This window comes from Clarias gariepinus, chromosome 4 (assembly GCF_024256425.1).
Source record: "Clarias gariepinus isolate MV-2021 ecotype Netherlands chromosome 4, CGAR_prim_01v2, whole genome shotgun sequence".
In the NCBI taxonomy this organism is placed as follows: Eukaryota; Metazoa; Chordata; class Actinopteri; order Siluriformes; family Clariidae; genus Clarias; species Clarias gariepinus.
Window position 1 is genome coordinate 4,062,497 of NC_071103.1, and position 18,968 is coordinate 4,081,464.

General features: G+C 38.7%; 1 protein-coding gene across 1 annotated transcript; it reads left to right on the forward strand.

The window, feature by feature from the left end:
• Positions 1-4,357: 4,357 nt before the first annotated feature.
• grb7 (growth factor receptor bound protein 7) lies at positions 4,358-17,466 on the forward strand. The gene is made up of 15 exons (XM_053493589.1): positions 4,358-4,554; positions 7,693-7,851; positions 8,780-8,915; positions 10,980-11,136; positions 11,236-11,357; positions 11,461-11,535; positions 11,632-11,769; positions 11,921-12,031; positions 12,197-12,295; positions 14,645-14,725; positions 14,817-14,936; positions 15,347-15,404; positions 16,348-16,435; positions 16,561-16,654; positions 16,874-17,466. Exons 2-15 carry the CDS (start codon positions 7,697-7,699, stop codon positions 17,018-17,020), a joined length of 1,581 nt encoding a protein of 526 aa, XP_053349564.1. The 5' UTR covers positions 4,358-4,554; positions 7,693-7,696; the 3' UTR covers positions 17,021-17,466.
• Positions 17,467-18,968: the final 1,502 nt, after the last annotated feature.

Sequence of the window (18,968 nt, forward strand, 5' to 3'; positions counted from 1 at the left end):
TATTTTTATATTCAATATATATGAAACACAAACAAACCTGTTGTTACACAATAACAGGGACTGGTTACAGTGTTTTATTTTTCCTATAGACGGCTTCAGCAATTATGATTATTTATTAACAACACGTCATAATTCTTTGTATCAGTTTAAAGTTAATTTATAACATTGAACCTCCTGTCCTGCTATCAGTAGGTATAAATAATTGACATCATTTTCTCTTAAAGTCAATGAAAAAAAAAAGACAAAATCTCTCATCTTTCATGCGGTGGGAAAACTAAAGTGAAAGCTTTACCTTTGATTGTGTAAAAAGCACAGATCCGGAGAGTCTCTCTCTCTAGAGAAGAGTCGCCATATTGTACTTTTTTTAAATAACGGCGCCCTTTTAAAACATTCGTGCTTTCAGACGTAAAGCACCGTCCATACAAATTCCCACAAATTGGCAAATAATTAAATACAACAAACTGATAACAACCCGGGAGCTGTTCTGTGGAGCTACAATCAGTGACCTTCTGACCAATCAGAATAAAGAATTCACTAACGCTGTGGTTTATGTTGTTTAAGCTTATGCATTAAGAATTAAAACTGAAATAGCTGACAATATATGTGACCTGTCATATCGAGTCAGGTATTACGTCACATAGGCCGGTTCTGCGCTATGGCCAATGGAGTGCAATTTTTTTTTTAAAAATGGACAAAAATCAGTTAATAAATTTCATATCTTATCAAGAATAAGAAAGTTTTAATTTTAAACCCTGTTTTAAAGCACTTTAAAGAACTTTAAGGAAAAATTTAGCTTGTTGAACCAGGAATCTGAAAATATGTATAACAAATCATGTGACTTAATACCGGATTTGATGTGAGGTGTCACTTTTTCTACACAAAACCTGGCCATAATTATTCCCTAGATATCTCACGTCCATCAAAATGCACTTAAATCACATAGAATTACACGGTCTTTGGGAAACTGATGACAAATTTTAACAGATTTACTTATAACAAAGAAAGACTATAATTGAATAAGAGAATAATTGTTTAGAAAAGCACTTATAAAGGCCTACGAAGCCTGCATCACTCAAAGGTGTTAGCTATTTGATTTTGTCTACAAACTCTAGCTAGCTCGCTAGTTACTATGCTACGTTGCTGATTTCGAGAAGTGGATTGTTTATAAAACGTATACAATTTTTAAAGTGCTAAAACAGATTTTTAGCATATGACGTCTTTGACTAGCCCGCTAGCTTGGAGCGCTGTTTTTAAAAACTCATTACAGATTCAAATGTTTTTTAAATTTCACTTTCCTTTTCCATTACAATTTCCGATTTTATTTTCCAAATTAAACAGAAAGCATTGTACTGCGTCAAGAGAAAGGGGGCGCTTTTTTCTTCGCAAAGTATGTTACACAGTAGTGGGCACCTCAGTAGTGCGCACTCGAGGACTTTTTTAGGGACAAATAATGGATAACTGATGTAATAAACAGTCGTGTTAGTGCACAAATGTTTAAGATCCAGTGACTTAATCTGACTTTCTCTTTTTTGTCTTTGCATGTAGCTATAAACAAGCAAACAAACAAAACAAAAAAGCCCTACTATTTGAATTTTTGGGCTAAAATAAAAAAAATAAAAAATAAAAAAAGAACTTTTTTTTCTAGCGGCTCGCTCCAAGAAAGCGAGTATGTACTCGAGTGTGCATGTGTACCTACACTCCGCTCTCATAAACCCTTTCTTTGTAGTATTGTTCTTAATTATTATGATTAATATCAATGTTGTCAATGTTTGTTAATAATTATGTAATTATATAAACATATTATTTTGTGTTTTACATATTTTTTTACATTTTCATGGTACCGTTAATTTTTTATTTTTATTTAGAATTTTACTTGTGGGGGGAAAAAAATGCAAGATTCCAATTGTGAACGGGAAAAAAAATCTGGAAATAAATTTTTTTTCCTAAAAAAAATTTTGTTTTAGGAATGTCTTTTTTTTCCTAAAAAAAAAAAACCCTACAAATGTTGCATTTTTCTTTATGCAATGTATGTTAAAATATATATTCATTTACACTTCTTCAGCCAAAAACCTCCTTTAGCCTATTATCATTAAAATAAGTTAGAAACAAGATCGCTGCGTTATAAGAGAAATAAAAAACACTAGGTACAATTATACATCAGTCTTCTACATTTATTATTTTTTTATTTCACAAATCACACCTCTAAGTGATTTTTTCCTTTATTCCTTATTCCATATCCACAAAAAGAAAAAACAAAAGCCTAGTGGTTAAGTAATAAGATTATAAGTAATAAATGATCCACTAACAAAGCCATGGCTTGTTTTAAAAGTAGAGTTTGTTCATTTATTTTCTTGTATATAATATTTGATATACCTGCGAACAGAGTGTGTGGTCAGCTCGCTGCCGCTCTTCGTGCTGCTCCGATGTTTCAGCAGCCCTTACTGCTGCCTGTCATATGCGCTGTCGCTGTAGACGCTCTGCAGTCTGATCTCGGTTACAGGAGATATGAGCTCGGCCTGACGTACCTGTTATCGACGCACATATTGAAGTTGATGCTGATGTGGCCTACTGTTGCAGTCAGGTAGTAACGCCTGTGACACACCCGTGATGAAACGGCCTGGGCAAACAAACAGAAAGGGAACCCGCGTGTTACCATCACCTGCGAATGGAGTGTGCAGTCAACTCGCTGCTGCTCCTCATGCTGCTCCAATGTCTCTACAGCCTTACTTTTGATCTGGGTTTCAGTAGATATGAGCTCATCCTGACAAAAACTCCACAAACTTCACATTGGAATTGATGATGACACTGTTGCATTGAGGGAGGAGCTTCTGTGATGGAAAAACCTGCGCAAACACACTAAGCCACAAACATGATTTATTTATTTTATGTACTGTAGATAGATAGATATTAATGGATTGACATTTTATATCGGTAATTACTGGACCATTTACTTTAGGTGACAACAAATGCTTTGTTTTGTGTCAAAGCTGACTAAAGTCAAAATATTACATTTTAAACCTTATTCCGTATACAAAAAAAAACAAACACTTTCTTACTATTTTGAAGTCTAGTGAAAATATTAAGTGATAAACGATTCACTAACGAAGTGTTGGTTTATTTAAAAGGTGTTGTATTTAATTTCTTTTATTGAATATTTTATTATTTGATTATTTTCCTGTGTAAACAGAAAAACATTATTTTGTATACGATTTTTTTTTTTTTTTTTACCAAAACGTAACATTTATTATTAGTAATTATAAGCTACGACCACTAGGTGGCAATAAAAGCTTGGTTTTGTGTCACAAATCTGGTTATGGTTAAAATGTTAAACTCAAGCCCAAAAAAATGTTGATGCACAGAACTCTCTACTTTGCAATTCGTTTTATATATATATCTTTTTTATTTATATATATATGTCTTTTCATTTCAGTTAAAGTTCACTCTAGCTAAAAAAGGTCATCGTATTAATTAGGAAATTAAATAGAAACAAAGTGGACAAATTTGTAAACAATAATAAATACGATTTTTGTGTTAAAGCTGGTTAAAGTTTAAATATTATATTTTAAACATTATTTCGTATACCAAAAAAAACAACCACAAAAACAACTAAAAACACATTCTCACTTTTTTACATTTTTGTTTTGAAACCTAGTGGAAATAATAAGCAATAAAATATCCAATAAAGTGTTATCACCCCCCCCCCCTCAAAAAAAAAAGTTTAGCTTGAAAGTTGTTGTATTCAATTTACTTTATTAAATATTTGATAGATTGTTTCCTTGTGGTCACAGAAACATATTTTAGTATTTAATATTGGTAATTACTATCTATGACCATTAGGTGGCAATAAAAGCTTCGTGTGTGTGTGTGTGTGTGTGTGTGTGTGTATCCTATATACGTATATACTGTATATATAGATCATAAAATTATCAAAGTAACAAAAATGGGCTTCCCCCCTCAACTTTGTAATTCTTATCAATTTATATAAAAATACTGATAAAAAATTGTATATATATTTTTTATTTTATGCAAAGTTCACAATAGCTAAAAAGAAATCATGGTATAAATTTGGAAATTAATTAGAAAAAAAAGTAGACACATTTTTAAAACAATAATAATAGGAAAAAAGTAATTACACAGTGTGCCATTAATTTTTTTATTCTTGTACAACACAGTAAGTAACAATCAGTATACAAAAGTGCGCCAATTCAATCGTGTAAGCGTTGCTATGACGACGCTCCTCCTACTGTTCCACCTGTTGACGCTTCATTTTCATCGACTCCGCCTTACTTTCCACCGGCCCCGCCCCTCTTTCCTCCAGTGCGTGCACTCACCATGACTACGTCTACAAGCTGCACAGGCCAGTGGCGCTCGGGACGGTGAGACGGCGGCAGGTGGCGTTTGCTTTTAACACCCTGTTTAAGAGAAGCGCGGAAGTGTGTGGTTTTGGACGCGGCCCAAGCGAGAGCGACTTGGACTGCGCACAGGCGTGCAGGAGGATATTATTACTCAGGTAAACAAGTCGGCGTGTCAGACGCAGCACTGCGAGCGGGAAAGGTACGTGTTCTGGGTTTTTTTTCTTCTTCTCTTTCTGGGAAACTCATCTAAAACATTTATTGCTCTGAGATTAGCGAGTCAAGGGGAATAAAACAAAACAAACTAAACCTAAATCGTTGTTGAGTTAATAAGCTACACGTGATTAATCATTCAACAGGTGACAGATTTAAGCCTAAATGTGAGCTTTAAAAAAATATTGTATTTATAAAAGTTATAATTCTAGACTATTCATGGCGATAATAGACGTTTGGTAACATTTTAAATTATTTGCGTATTTGTTCTAATCAAACGTAAAACCAAGTGGCAACATTTGATTCATTTAACTGAATCGATTCATCCAAATGAGTCATAGGTTCATAATATACAGTACATTCGGATCTGTTTGAATGGTTCGGTTCTTTCTAGATAAACATGCTTCTGAAATCAGAATTTTGCTTTCGAATCTATTCATTGGTGTCTTCGTGTTGATGTGAACATAGTAAGGAGAAGAGCGATGATATAATTTTTTAGTTTTGTCATTCTCACACTCTCATCGTCTATACCGCTTTATCCTCCAAAGGGGAGACCTCCAGGAGACTCCTGCACACACACATTAACACACTATGGAACGTCAATTATCCTAACCTGCATGTCTTTGGACTGTGGGAGAGAAACAGAGCACCCAGCAGAAACACACCTAGAACATGGAAAACATGCAAACTGCATGCGCACACACACATGCAGGAATCGAACACGGACACTGGAGGTGCACGGTGACAGTGCTAAACGCTACACTGCCATGCCGCCTCCACCAGTCATTATCATTAATAAATACAGTTTCGATATCAGGACAGTGTGTTGTGGGGGAAATGATCCAAATTGGGGGTGCTCAGTTTAAATCCCGAGCTGCACCACAGGACTATATTGTTATTTATGGTTCTCAAACAGCACAGTGTCAAATGTTAAATTTCTTGGACGATGACCTAAACTTTGCCTGTCTTAATGTGGCGCTGGACAAAAATGGACTCCATTTCACTGTTTACTCAAGTCTGCTTAAATGTAACTTACAATTTCCTCTTATTTATTTAGGTACAGAGCCTAGATGTTCAAGGTTAAAGATCTTGTACCAAAAAAAACTTTGCCAAGGGCACTTGCTGCACATGGTACTGCAGTGTTACAATTTAGTTCTATAGTGCAATAGTGTGTTTGGTATATCGTTCATGAACGTCGAGGTGTGGACTCCACTAGACCTCTGAAGGTGTGCTTTGGTATCTGGAACCAAGCCATCGTTAGCAGATACTTTAAGTCCTATAAATTATGAGATGGGGACCACATGGAACGGATTTGTTTTTCCATCACATCCCACAAATGCTCTTTTGGGCTTGTACCTGGATATTCTGGAAAACGAGTCAACACCACAAACTCGTTTTGTTCCTCAAACCATTCTTGAATAATTTTTGCAGTTTGTCAGGGCACGGTATCCTGATGAAAGAGGCCACTGCTATCAGGCAGTATAATTTCCATGAAGGAGTCTACTTGGTCAGCAACAACAGACGTGTAGGATGGTAGTACATGTCAAAGTAACCTGCACATGAATGGCGGAACACAAGGTTTCCAAGCAGGACATTGCCCAGAGCACCACACTGCCTTCACTGTCTTGATGTAAAAGAAAACGTGATTTATCCAACCAGGCCACCTTCTTTCACTGCTCTGTTGTCCAGGTTTGGTGCTCAGATGCCCACTATAGGAGCTCTCGGAGGTGGATGATGTCCAGTCTGCAGCACCATGTGTTATGACACCTTTATCTGAACCATCACTAACTTTTTCAGCAATTTGACCTACAAAACTCTTTTATTGGATCAGAATACAAAGGCCAGCCTTCACTCCTCATGTGGCCCAGTAAGCCATGGCTGCTCATGAACCCATCACCGGTTTACCGGTTTTCCTTCCTTGGAGCACTTTTGAGAGGTCCTGACACCTGACTGGGAACATCTCACTAAAGCTGCAATTTTGAGCTGTAGTTCCTCTGGACTCAGTTGTCTAGACATCACAATTTGACCACTTTAAATCATTTGGGTCCTTGGGCCAATTTTTTTTGTTTGTTTGTGTTTTTATTAAAAATCTGTTTTAGTAAAAAAAAAAAAAAAAAAAGCTGTTGATTAAAAATTGAATTAAAGTGAATAAAAAACAGGATTTATAAAAAATAAATCTCTATATAGTTACAGTTACTTTTGTTGAATGTGTTGGGGGGGGGGGTGGCGATGGAAACTTATTTCCTGTCATCACTTGTGTCCCAGGAGCTGTCTCACCAGCACCACCTTTAAATGAATAGGGGACACGTATACACACACTTTTACAGAGAATGAATCAACCCCTCTGACCAATCAGATTAGAGATTTCAGGGGTTGCTACAGCTATGACTAAAATATATTTTTTGTTGTACAACTCCAAAAACATAAGCAGCGTTACCAGTTCCACCGCACTCTTTATTGTCCTTGCAGGTGTGTCAGTATCGCTGCCGTACCGAGACTATTACATCACCCTGTTTTGCTTTGCAAACCTTCCCCGCCAACACATAGACGGCGACCAAGCTTTACACACATCCAAAAGACGGCTCACCTCACACACACACACACACACACCACGCTGTAGCAGAGTGCATTAACCATGACGTGAACTCATTAGCTTTGATTTCTATCATTAATCTGGCAGCGTGTCAGGAAGTCTGCCCGGGCTGTGCTCCCCCCGCACGAGCACTGCGAAGGTGTGACGTTTTTTTTTTCTTTTTCTTTTCCCGCGTTCTGATTTTTCCCTCCAGGTGAAATAACTATGTTTAGAAGCACTGCAACTTTGTCTGAACTTTGGAACAATAAGGTTGGAATGATATGCAGCACCTTGTGATATTAATCAATACTCATAAAGATGCTTTGAAATATTAAGCACTTGCTTTAGTTTTCCTCTCGCTCACCATTTTTTTTTTTTTTTTGTTTTTTTTTCCTTTGTATTTGCTTTACAATTAACTCCATGAGAACTCCATGGTCTGTTTTTATTGTCTTCTTTGTGGTTTGGATTTTACTTTGTACATGTCACATGTGTGATCAAAGATTAACCATTGTGTTCTGTGTGTGTGTGTGTGTGTGTGTGTGTGTGTGTGTATAGAGTGATGCAGTTGGATCGTCGTTGGACCGAGGTTTTTGATGACTCCGTGCGTGAGGCTTTGCACAGAGGCAAGACAACAAATCAAATGAGAAGTTCACGCCTCTCCATCGGCCCCTCAACACAACGGTCACAACCGATGAGCATCAGAAACAGCTACAGGTTCTGACTAACAAGTGCAGTTTCTGTCATTATACTTCTTATGTGATTTTTATTAAAATGTTTGCACTAATTAATTCCAGTTGGGATTTTATTACACATCTTCCTGCCCAGTCAGAATTCATCATTCAGCAGTTATGTGTTACAGCTACAGATGTTTTACAAATACCATAACTTTAACTAGCTTTTAATGCCTTCCTGTGGTTTAGCTAATTATAACTTTCTGTAATAACTTTAGCTAGGTATATGTTTCCATGGTGACTTTGGCTTGTAAATCCTTCCAGGGGTAACACTACCTAGCTAGTTAGAACATTTCTGTGGTAACTTTAGGTAGCTAGTAAGACCTTCTTGTGGTAAATTTGGCTGGCTTTATCTAGCTAATTAGAACTTTCTTCGGTAACTTTAGCTAGCTAGTTTTCACTTTCTGTAGTACTATTAGATATTAATAGTATTAGTTAAAATAAGTTTACCTAGCTAATTATAACCTGTTATTACTTTAGCTACTGTAGCTAATTTTAACATTCTATGGTAACTTTAGCTAGTAGTTTCTGGGCAAAATTTTGACTTTTTAGCTAACTATCTATATTCCTGTGGTAATTTTAGCTAGTAGTAACTAGTAAAAACCTTTGCTATCTAGTTGTAAATTTCTGTGGTAACTTTTTATAATGTACTCTGGTATCTTTAGCTGACTAGGTCTAACTTACCATGGGTAACTAGCTAGATATAATTTTACTGTGGTAAATTTAGCTAGCTTGTAATAACTTTGTGGTAACTTTAGCTCGTAATAACTTCCTGTTGTCATTTTCAGTAACTAGTTGTACATTTCTGTGTTAACTTTTCTAGGTAGTTATAACAACACACTATTTTAACATTAGTTAGTGTGAATTGGCTGTGGTAAACCTGGCTCGAAAGCATTTATTTTGTTTTCTAGCTACAAACGAGAGTTCAGACCTTCATCAATGCCATCCATACCCAACCCGTTCCCTGAACTCTGCAGTCCCTCACACTCTCCAGTTCGGGTCGGCTCACTGGTGGGAAGCATCAATGCCACTGATGAAGACACGCATGTAAGTGTCACCTCAGTTTTCAATGCACTGTAGTTCACTATTTAATTCTCATAGCTCTATAGTAATAAAAAATACCTTTATATTTGTTTGGCTAGTTGGACCAATTTGAGTTTTAGTACCTTGGACTTGAGAAAAATCTGAATGTTGTTTTGCTTTTAAACAGCTGCAATAATCCAGGCTGGAGGCCAGTAATAATGTGCAAGTCATTAAGTTCGTTAAGGTGATTTATCAAATGAGAGTTGACCTTAGACTACATTTTTAGTTAATGATTAAATATTATTACATTAATTGAAGGGTTAGAGACGAAGTATGGCAGCCAGTGGTATATCTAAAGTCAGCACTGTTTTTTTTTTTTTTTTATTATTATTTATTTATTTTATTTTATTTATTGTATTGACGATAAGTTAAAATGGTAATGTGATTCTGCATACATTAATAAGCATCTGAGTCATTGCCACTGTAATGTAATATATTGTTTGCATAAAGTCATGAAATGATAAAGAAGAATTAATCATGAATGTGCCTCATGTATCAGTTGACGGTTACATAAGTGTCTCACTCATTGACCTTTCCCTATTGACTCTATGCTTGGAAGAAGGAATTGATTTCCTTGAAGAAATCAATTGTTGCAGGACAGTTAATCACTTGTTGGTGTTTCATGGCAATGCACCCACAAAGAGGTGGTGCCAGGGCTTTATTTTGCCTACCAGAAAATCTTTAATAAGAAAATATAACAGATTTGTGAGGTTAATGCCTCCAAAAGAAGATTAATAATCGTTATAAAAATGTGTAGCCATTTTTTGTCACTTCATGTGATTTTGCATAAAGGAGGTCCCGCGTGACACCCGACCGAGGTCCCGCGTGACACCCGACCGAGGTCCCGCGTGACACCCGACCGAGGTCCCGCGTGACACCCGACCGAGGTCCCGCGTGACACCCGACCGAGGTCCCGCGTGACACCCGACCGAGGTCCCGCGTGACACCCGACCGAGGTCCCGCGTGACACCCGACCGAGGTCCCGCGTGACACCCGACCGAGGTCCCGCGTGACACCCGACCGAGGTCCCGCGTGACACCCGACCGAGGTCATGTTGTGCATAACCAGTAAATCAGGTTGCGCAGAAAACTTTAAGGAGGTTTTGCATAATGCATAAACGGGGTCGTGCGTAATGCACAATCAGGGTTTAATTCATGTGTTTTCTAAGTAGCCAATGCCAATAACAAAATAAATAATTCCCTTCTCGTGAATAAGGTCTTACTGTCTTTTCTGAAGAAAGTAACATCCTGCACTCTTTTCTTAATAATAAGGAGTAATTACGGCAGATCAAAGTGTTTTAATTCCTTGTGGTTAGAAATCCAAACATCACCGTGCCTGCAATTTGCGGTTCTAAAGCCATCAGACTAAATATTAACACAGACAGCACGCCGAAGTCTAGGGTGTGTGTGTGTTTGTGTGCGCGCATGTTTATGAATTTGTGTATGGTTGGCATGCAAATGTGTTTTCTCTGATTGTCCCCATGTGTCCCCTGTGAACGTGATGACTGAGTGGGTTTGACTGTTCAGTGGTACTGGTTCATCAGGTTTCTGGTTGAAGTATTCAGTTACTCGCTATCTTTCCTTTTTTTGTTTTCTTTCTTTTTCTTTTTTCAATAAAAATAATCGATGGAACATCATTTTTAAAACTATATGTGGTACATGATACCGTGCTAAATAATTCGACAGTTTGTTTGAAGTGTACACGTCTACAATGTACACGTGCACACCTTGGGCAGGTTGTTTTCTTGCAGGTGTTTTCATAATACCTTCACTGAAAAACTGAAAGACAGTAAATATGTCTCTGTCTTTCGCTAATGCCTTCTTTCTTTTGTGCCTTTGTCACTCGTATGTCTTGTTGCACAACACTTACCAGGAAGTAAGGTGTTTTTTTTTGGATGTGTGTGTGTGTGTGTGTGTGTGTGTGTGTGTTTCATTATTTGTCATTTTATGAGTGACAGGAGTCGTGACTCATGCTAAGTGTTCTTAAAGAATGTCTTGTTTGATTTTGTTTATGTCTGTGTGTGCGTAGGTAGTAAGGGTGTTCGGAGAGGACACACACAGCCGGTCAGTGGTCGTGTCATCTACAGCAACAGCGCGCGAGGTGTGTCACATTTTGGTCGAATCCACTCACTGCATGGATGAAGAGAACTGGGCTCTCCTCGAGCAGCACCCTTCACTAGGGCTTGGTGAGAAATGACAGCGGTGACGTTCTCGTGCTCTACATACACACCTGCTTGTGTAACAAACGCTGTAGTTCAAATGGTCCTTGTGTTTGGTATTCAAAGAGCGCTGTCTCGAGGACCATGAAGTGGTGTCTAAGGTGCAGTCATCCTGGCCACAAGATGGCGACACGAAGCTGCTCTTTCGTAAAAACTATGCCAAGTATGAGTTCTTCAAAAAGCCAGCGGTATGATCCCATTATAAAAAAAAATTTATCAGGTCTATACAGTAATCATACTTCAAGTATTTTGAATTACTACAATTAATGTTTTGTTTTCATTTCATTTCAGCAATATTTCCCAGAGAACATGATTTCAGACAGCACTGATGTCAAGACAGGAATGACCCCATCGCAGCTTGTCCAGGTATTTGAGATAAAAAAAAAAGAGCTCTGTTCTCTACCAAGCCCTCTGTCTGTCCTTTTTAAATCCCCCCCCACACACACTTTTCTTTGTTTGTAGAGCATGCTGAAGTGTGGATCGTGTCCCGAAATTCAGGGCTACCTTCAGGTCCGTGAAGCAGGGAAGAAGTCTTGGAAGAAGACCTACTTTGTTTTGCGCCGATCAGGACTTTACTGCTCAACCAAGGGCTCGTCCAAGGTCTGAACAGTCCACACACACACACACACACACACACACACACACACACTTAAACACAGCATACATGTACAATAATGTTGTTTTGATTACTATTAATATGTGACTTGAAGACAAATGCTGTGAGTAAAATGAAATGTGTGTGTGTGTATAGGAGCCTAGACATCTTCAGTGTGTAGCAGATCTTGAGGACGTTACCGTGTATACAGTCAGCAACAGCCGGAAACTCTACAGCTCACCCAAAGGACACACTTTCTGCATGAAGGTAACAACACTGGCCAGGTTCACCAGGCTGGACAGAAGTCTGATCGTAGAGTCACCTGTTTTTAGTAGTGCCATCATTCCTGTTGCTTTTATAATACTTTCTGCATAACGTGTTTTTTTTTTCTTTTTTTTTTTTTTTTTTTTTTTTTTCTTTTGTGTGTTTCAGACTAGCAGAAGCAGATTTCACTCTCAGGAGCTTAAACTGTTGTGTGCGGACAGTGAACAGAGTAAAACCTGCTGGGTTACGGCCTTTAGGCTGTTTAAGGTGCGCGCGCCGCACACACACACTCTATAAGTTACTCTACACCGAGTTAAATACAGTGGGGCAAGTATTTAAGTTCTCCCACTTAAAAAGATGAGAGAGGCCTGTAATTTTCATCATAGGTAAACCTCAACTATGAGAGACAAAATCCAGAAAAAAAACTCCAGAAAATCACATTGTAGGATTTTTAAAGAATTTATTTGCAAATTATGGTGGAAAATAAATATTTGATCTCCTACAAATAAGCAAGATTTCTGGCTCTCACAGACCTGTAACAACTTCTTTAAGAGGCTCCGCTGTCCTCCAATCCTTACCTGTATTAATGGCATCTGTTATCAGTATAAAAGACACCTGTCCACAACCTCAAACAGTCAAACTCCAAACTCCACTATGGCCAAGACCAAAGAGCTGTCAAAGGACACCAGGAACAAAACAGTAGACCTGCACCAGGCTGGAATAGCCAAATCTGCAATAGGTAAGCAGCTTGGTGTGAAGAAATCAACTGTGGGAGCAATTATTAGAAAATATAAGACATACAAGACCACTGATCATCTCCCTCGATCTGGGGCTCCACGCAAGATCTCACCCCGTGGGGTCAAAATGATCACAAGAACTGAGAGAAAAAAATCCCAGAACCACACGAGGGGACCTAGTGAATGACCTGCAGAGAGCTGGGACCAAAGTAACAAAGGCTACCATCAGTAACACACTGCGCCGCCAGGGACTCAAATCCTGCAGTGCCAGACGTGTCCCCCTGGTTAAACCAGTACGTGTCCAGGCCCGTCTGAAGTTTGCTAGGGAGCCTTTGGATGATCCAGAAGAGGATTGGAAGAATATCATATGGGGAGATGAAACCAAAATAGAACTTCATGTTTGGAGGAGAAAGAATGCTGAGTTGCATCCAAAAGACACCATACTTACTGGGAAGCATGGGGGTGGAAACATCATGCTTTGGGGCTGTTTTTCTGCAAAGGGACCAGGACGACTGATAAATGGGGCCATGTATTGTGAGATTTCGAGTGAAAACCTCCTTCCATCAGCAAGGGCACTGAAGATGAAACGTGGCTGTGTCTTTCACCAGAACAATGATCCCAAACACAACGCTCGGGCAACGAAGGAGTGGCTTCGTAAGAAGCATTTCAAGGTCCTGGAATGGCCTAGCCAGTCTCCAGATCTCAACCCCATAGAAAATCTTTGGAGGAAGTTGAAAGTCCGTGTTGCCCAGCGACAGCCCCAAAACATCGCTGCTCTAGAGGAGATCTGCATGGAGGAATGGGCTGAAATACCAGCAACAGTGTGTGAAAACCTTGTGGAGACTTACAGAAAACATTTGACCTTGGTCATTGCCAACAAAGGGTATATAACAAAGTATTGAGATGAAATTTTGTTATTGGCCAAATACTTATTTTCCACCATAATTTGCAAATAAATTCTTTAAAAATCCTACAATGTGATTTTCTGGATTTTATTTTTCCTATTTTGTCTCTCATAGTTGAGGTATACCTATGATGAAAATTACAGGCCTCTTGCACCATTGGTAGCTGACTATGTACTTTTTTGACCCACTGTATGTATTTGATTTGGTGTGTGTATGTGCATATACACTGGTCAGCCATAACATTATGATTACTTGTCTAATATTGAGTAGGTCCCCCTTTTGCCAATGAAACTGCAATTCACCCCGTCACAAATTGTCCAGCACTTGTGTGATGTTCCCGGTCTGCAGTTGTCAGGAACACACCAAAAGTGATCCAAGGAAGGAAAACCGGTGAACTGTCGACAGGCAGGGTCATGGGTGGCCAGGGCTCACTGATGCACATGATGATGACTAGTACACAGAGTGCATCGCTGTTATGGTGGCAAAAGGGGGACCTACTCATTAGACAGGTCTAATACGATCTTTTTTTTTCAGTGCCTTAAATTGGACGTCTTGAAAAGGCAATTAGATTTCCACCTAAAATTACTTCATATAAAAAGATACACTCTAGTATCTTTTACTATAATATTTCTGTACTTTAGTACAGTTTTGTTTCGCATTTCTTTTTTTTTTTTTTTCGCATTTCTGTGTTTTTCCATCAGTGAGGCCTTATAAATATCTGTACATACTTATGAAGATGTAATATACTTGGATTTAAAGTTAAAACTTTAATTTCACGCTTTTGTTGCTACAACAATTGCAGTTTCCTAATAACTCTTGAAGTAACGAGCCAAATGTGTAGCACTAACAAATAGACACATGGTTAGGCTAGTAAATGCAAATACTAGCTTGTAGAACCTGTTCGCGGACAGCAGGTGCATCACGCAGGGCACGAGTGCGCAATGTATAGTTGTAAATCTTTGTGTGTGTTACAGTATGGGAAGCAGCTTCAGTGTAATTACCTGCTGGCGCAGGCGAATCCTAGCCTACATATCCCTCCACGAAATAACACCAAGGTACTTTTTTTTTCTTTTCTGTTTTACGGATCACGTCTCCTCATCCGCTCATCTGATTGTAAATGCTGCTGTTGCTTCTGTCGTTTTTCAGCGAGCAGATGGAGATGAGTCGATGGTAGCCATGGATTTCTCAGGGAAGAGCGGGGGTCGAGTGATCCTCAACCCGCGAGAGGCTGAGAGCGCCGAGCAGGAGGAAGGATATAATTGGAGGGTGTGTGTAAGATATGGTTCAGCTTTAGATGTCCAAGTCTAGATCTACATGGCTGATCTAATGTTGAAGCTACGTGCTTTTGTGTGTGTTTTTTATCATGCAGCTGATTTACTGAACGTTAAAAATCTACTTTCGTTCTGCTTTCATTAGTACATGTTTAGGTGTTAAAAATGAGTAATACTGTTTCATTTTCATATAATAAAAATATGGATAATGCTGTAGTAAACTGTTTGATTAAGAAAAGTTGAGAATATTCCTATATTAGTGTTCCATTTAGCCAAGACACAGCTGTGTCTCAGAGTTTACCTAATGTAGCCTGATGTGTAGTGTGACTTATACACAGCTCCTTGTCATCCTGTACCGTATGTCAACACACAGTTTAAAACCTGTTTTCTCTGTATGTGTTGAAGAAGAGGGAGGCGCTGCGGTACAGCCTACCGAACAGCAGCCATGGGTCACGACATCCAGGTGAGTTCAGTGTATTTGAATTTTGAACCTACAAGAGCTTGTTTTGGTCAGTTTAATAGTAACCTGTTACTAAACACCACATGGTTTTTGGGGAGCAACTTTTTCTTCCTAATTTGGACTCGCCAGTTCCCACTAATGAGTCCTCTCTCCCCGATCATGCAACAGCTACTAAATAGTTTGGGGAGTTTGGGTGGGACTTTTACTTGCTTAGTGTGAATGCTATTAATCCACCCCCCCCAAAAAAGGGAAAAGAACTGCATGAAGATACAGTGGAAACTTGGATTGCAAGCATAATTCATTCCAGAAGTGAGCTCCTATATCAAAACACTCATAAATCAAAGCAAATTTCCCAATAAGAAATAATAAAAACTCAAATTATTCATTCCACAGTCCAAAAAAATAAATACATAAAAATAATTAAGACAAAATATAAGGTAAAAACAAAGCAAATTAACCAACACTTTACCTTTGAAAAAAAGTAAAAATTAATCCCGACAGATAAATGTTTTTGGCGCTGTGTGTGAAGCTAAAGTACGAGGAAAGGAGGAATGAGACCCTCCCCTCTCTTTTTTTTTTTGTTCTTATCTTACACAGTAACTCTTCCTCTCGTTACAAATTAACGGAAAGACTGTTTTATCGGGGAAATTCAAAAGGAACATCTCTAATGACACTCACGTGAGCGCACACTAACAGAATTACTGCTGTAAAGTATACATAAAACAAATTAACCTGCACTTTACCTTTAAAAAGAAAATTAAGTGTGTGTGTGAAGGCGAGAGGAGTAGGGAAAGGTGAACAATGTCCAGTGAGTACAGTGCAGTGCCGGCTGACACAGAAGAGAAAAGGAATCTTTTTAACCTCTGTAATGACTTGTTTTTGCTTTATACACACGCGCACACATGATATGTATGTATGTAATTATAATTTTTTTTTAACCATGTAGCTGTGCACCAGGCACAGCCCTGGTTCCACGGTGGAGTTTCCAGGTCTGAAGCCCAACAGTTGCTGGAGGAACAGGGCCAGGCTGACGGGTAAGGACTTTAGATTTAACCCAATAACACACTCGGCAGTACTGCAGCAAGGTAAATTATAATATTTATGAGTATGATGCATGCCTTGAGTGTCTAACTGTGTGTCTGACTTCCTGTCTGTCCAGGCTGTTTCTGGTTCGGGACAGTCAGCTGCACGCTCAGTGTTTCGTCTTGTCACTGTGTCATCAGCGGAAGATCAAACACTACCTGCTCATACCTGTGAGTTCCTCTGCGCTCCTTCTCCTTCTTTTCCTATTTTTATGATGAGGTCTGAGAAAACTCAGTCATATTCCGTCCTCATTTTTCTCAAATGCCATTGGGAAGATGTGCACAAGAGTTAGTTTACTGTAAGAGACCAGTGAATGTGTGCAAATGGTTAAAAATAATTAATAGAGATTAATAAAGTCACACCATCATTCTCTTTGTCTGTGTGTAAAGTGCGAGGAAAGCGGCAGGCAGTACTACACCATGGACGACGGCGTCACTCTCTTCATCGACCTCCTGCAGCTGGTGGAGTTTCACCAGATCAATCGGGGCATCCTCCCCGTCTGCCTCAAACACCCGTGCATACGCATCGCTCTCTGAACGCTGATTCTGCACAATCCTCACACTCTCTGTCTAAAATCGACTCCGGCTCGAATAAGATTAAACTCTCATTACAGAACCTAGTGCACGTTATTTGTGCACATCATTTCCATCCCTGCTGTTCACCTTTTTCGTCACTTGGTGATGCTGGAGTTCACCACATCCTAGTTGGGGGTGGGGGATGTGTGTGAATACATCTGATAGATGAAGAATTTTGCACAATGTTTTGGCAACCTCCTTTTTTTTTGTTGTTGTTCTTTTTCCAGGTTAATATTTATGAGTTATGTATTATGATTGCATTCAGACATGCTTATGTTTATTCATACACTTGTTTTTTTTTAACGGCTGTAAACTGCAGGCGGGTATAAAGCAGTCTTTATTGTTTTTGTTGTTATTGATGTTTATTCTTTTATGTTGTTAAATAAATTCTTCCCTATACTCTTTAACAGTGTGTGTTTTTATCTATCAGGGGCTTCCAAATCCAGTCCTGTAGGGCCAGTGACCAGCACAGTTTGTAATTCACCAACACCTGAACACACCCACTGAACCTAGTAATTAAGAGATTAGGTAAATCAGGTGTGTTTTGAGAAGAAGAATCACCAAACTGTGTTGGACACTGGCCGGTCATGCTCAGGAGATTTACAAAGTTTAATCTGTTTGAGGACAAGTGAGAGGTGACATCAGTATAAGTGAGAAATCCCTGCATTTTACTTGTAGGTTAGGCGATTAAATGTACATTTTCAATTGTGTAAAGGGTTTCCCGTACCACCATACATCAGAATCTTTTTATTTATTTATTTATTTATTTATTTATTTATTTTTATCTATAACCTCATGCAGCCTTTAACACTTGAGGCATAAGTGGTCTGACCTTTTGGCTTATAATAATTCTACTTATTCACCGTGCTGTCAATTGTCAATGGTGATGTTGCCATGGAGACTGGCCTCTGTTTAAAGAGCTTAAATGTACTAGTAGAGGAACCTCGCAAAACCCATTTGCATAAATGTCATGTTTTTTTTTTTTTTTTTTTTTTTTGGTTTAATGAGGTGGAGATGTATTTTAATGTAATCGTGTTAAAGACTTATGTATAATGCATTATAATAAACATGTGTCACATTTTGATAATGGTTTATTGGAGATAATAACAGTTTATGCTGATGCAGTGAATTTAGGGAGGGAGAATGTCAAGTAGTTGTGAGTGCACAACAGTGATGATGCAGGATGTTTAATATCCAGCAGCACCACAGTGTTCCTTCTACTACAACTAATATTAATGAAGAATTTCCCACCAGTATCAGTAGGTTTTCAGGACAGGTGGGTTTATGCTATTTGTGGTTTCGTGGTGACATAACAAGCCGTGAGAAAATGGCTATTTATAGGTGCTCCAAGACAAGTGTTAAAAGGAATGAACTCGTCTTGTGGGTTTTCAACATTTTCACAAATGGGTAAAACAAGTGTTGTTTTCATTCTTTGTTAGATAAGGAATTGTCATTGCAGTTAATATCTGCTTGTTGCTGTTAATGAAACATTCAGCGTAGTATCTCGAACACTGGACGTCGTTGAGTCGTAAATGGTCATTTTACCCTCAATTAAACATTTATGATAGATTTATTTAAAAAAAAAAAAAATTACTACTCTGGTTCTCCGTCCATTTCTCCTCCTACATTTATTCATATGACAACGCTGTTAAATTCTTAAATACCTGACAAAATCCCATTAACACGTCCTTGTTTTGCCGGCTGAAAACAATGAACCTTGATGTCTTGGTTAACAGCAAGAGTCTTTGACAGCAGATGGAGCGACACATAGGATGGAGTATCTTTTCTGTTGCAACAACCCCAGGGTGGCATCACTTTGACAGTCCTAGGGAACGCTTGGGCACTGCCCCTCAGGCAATGCTTGTCGCCCCCGCCCCAAAAATAAGCCTACCTGCTCATGGACAGTGTG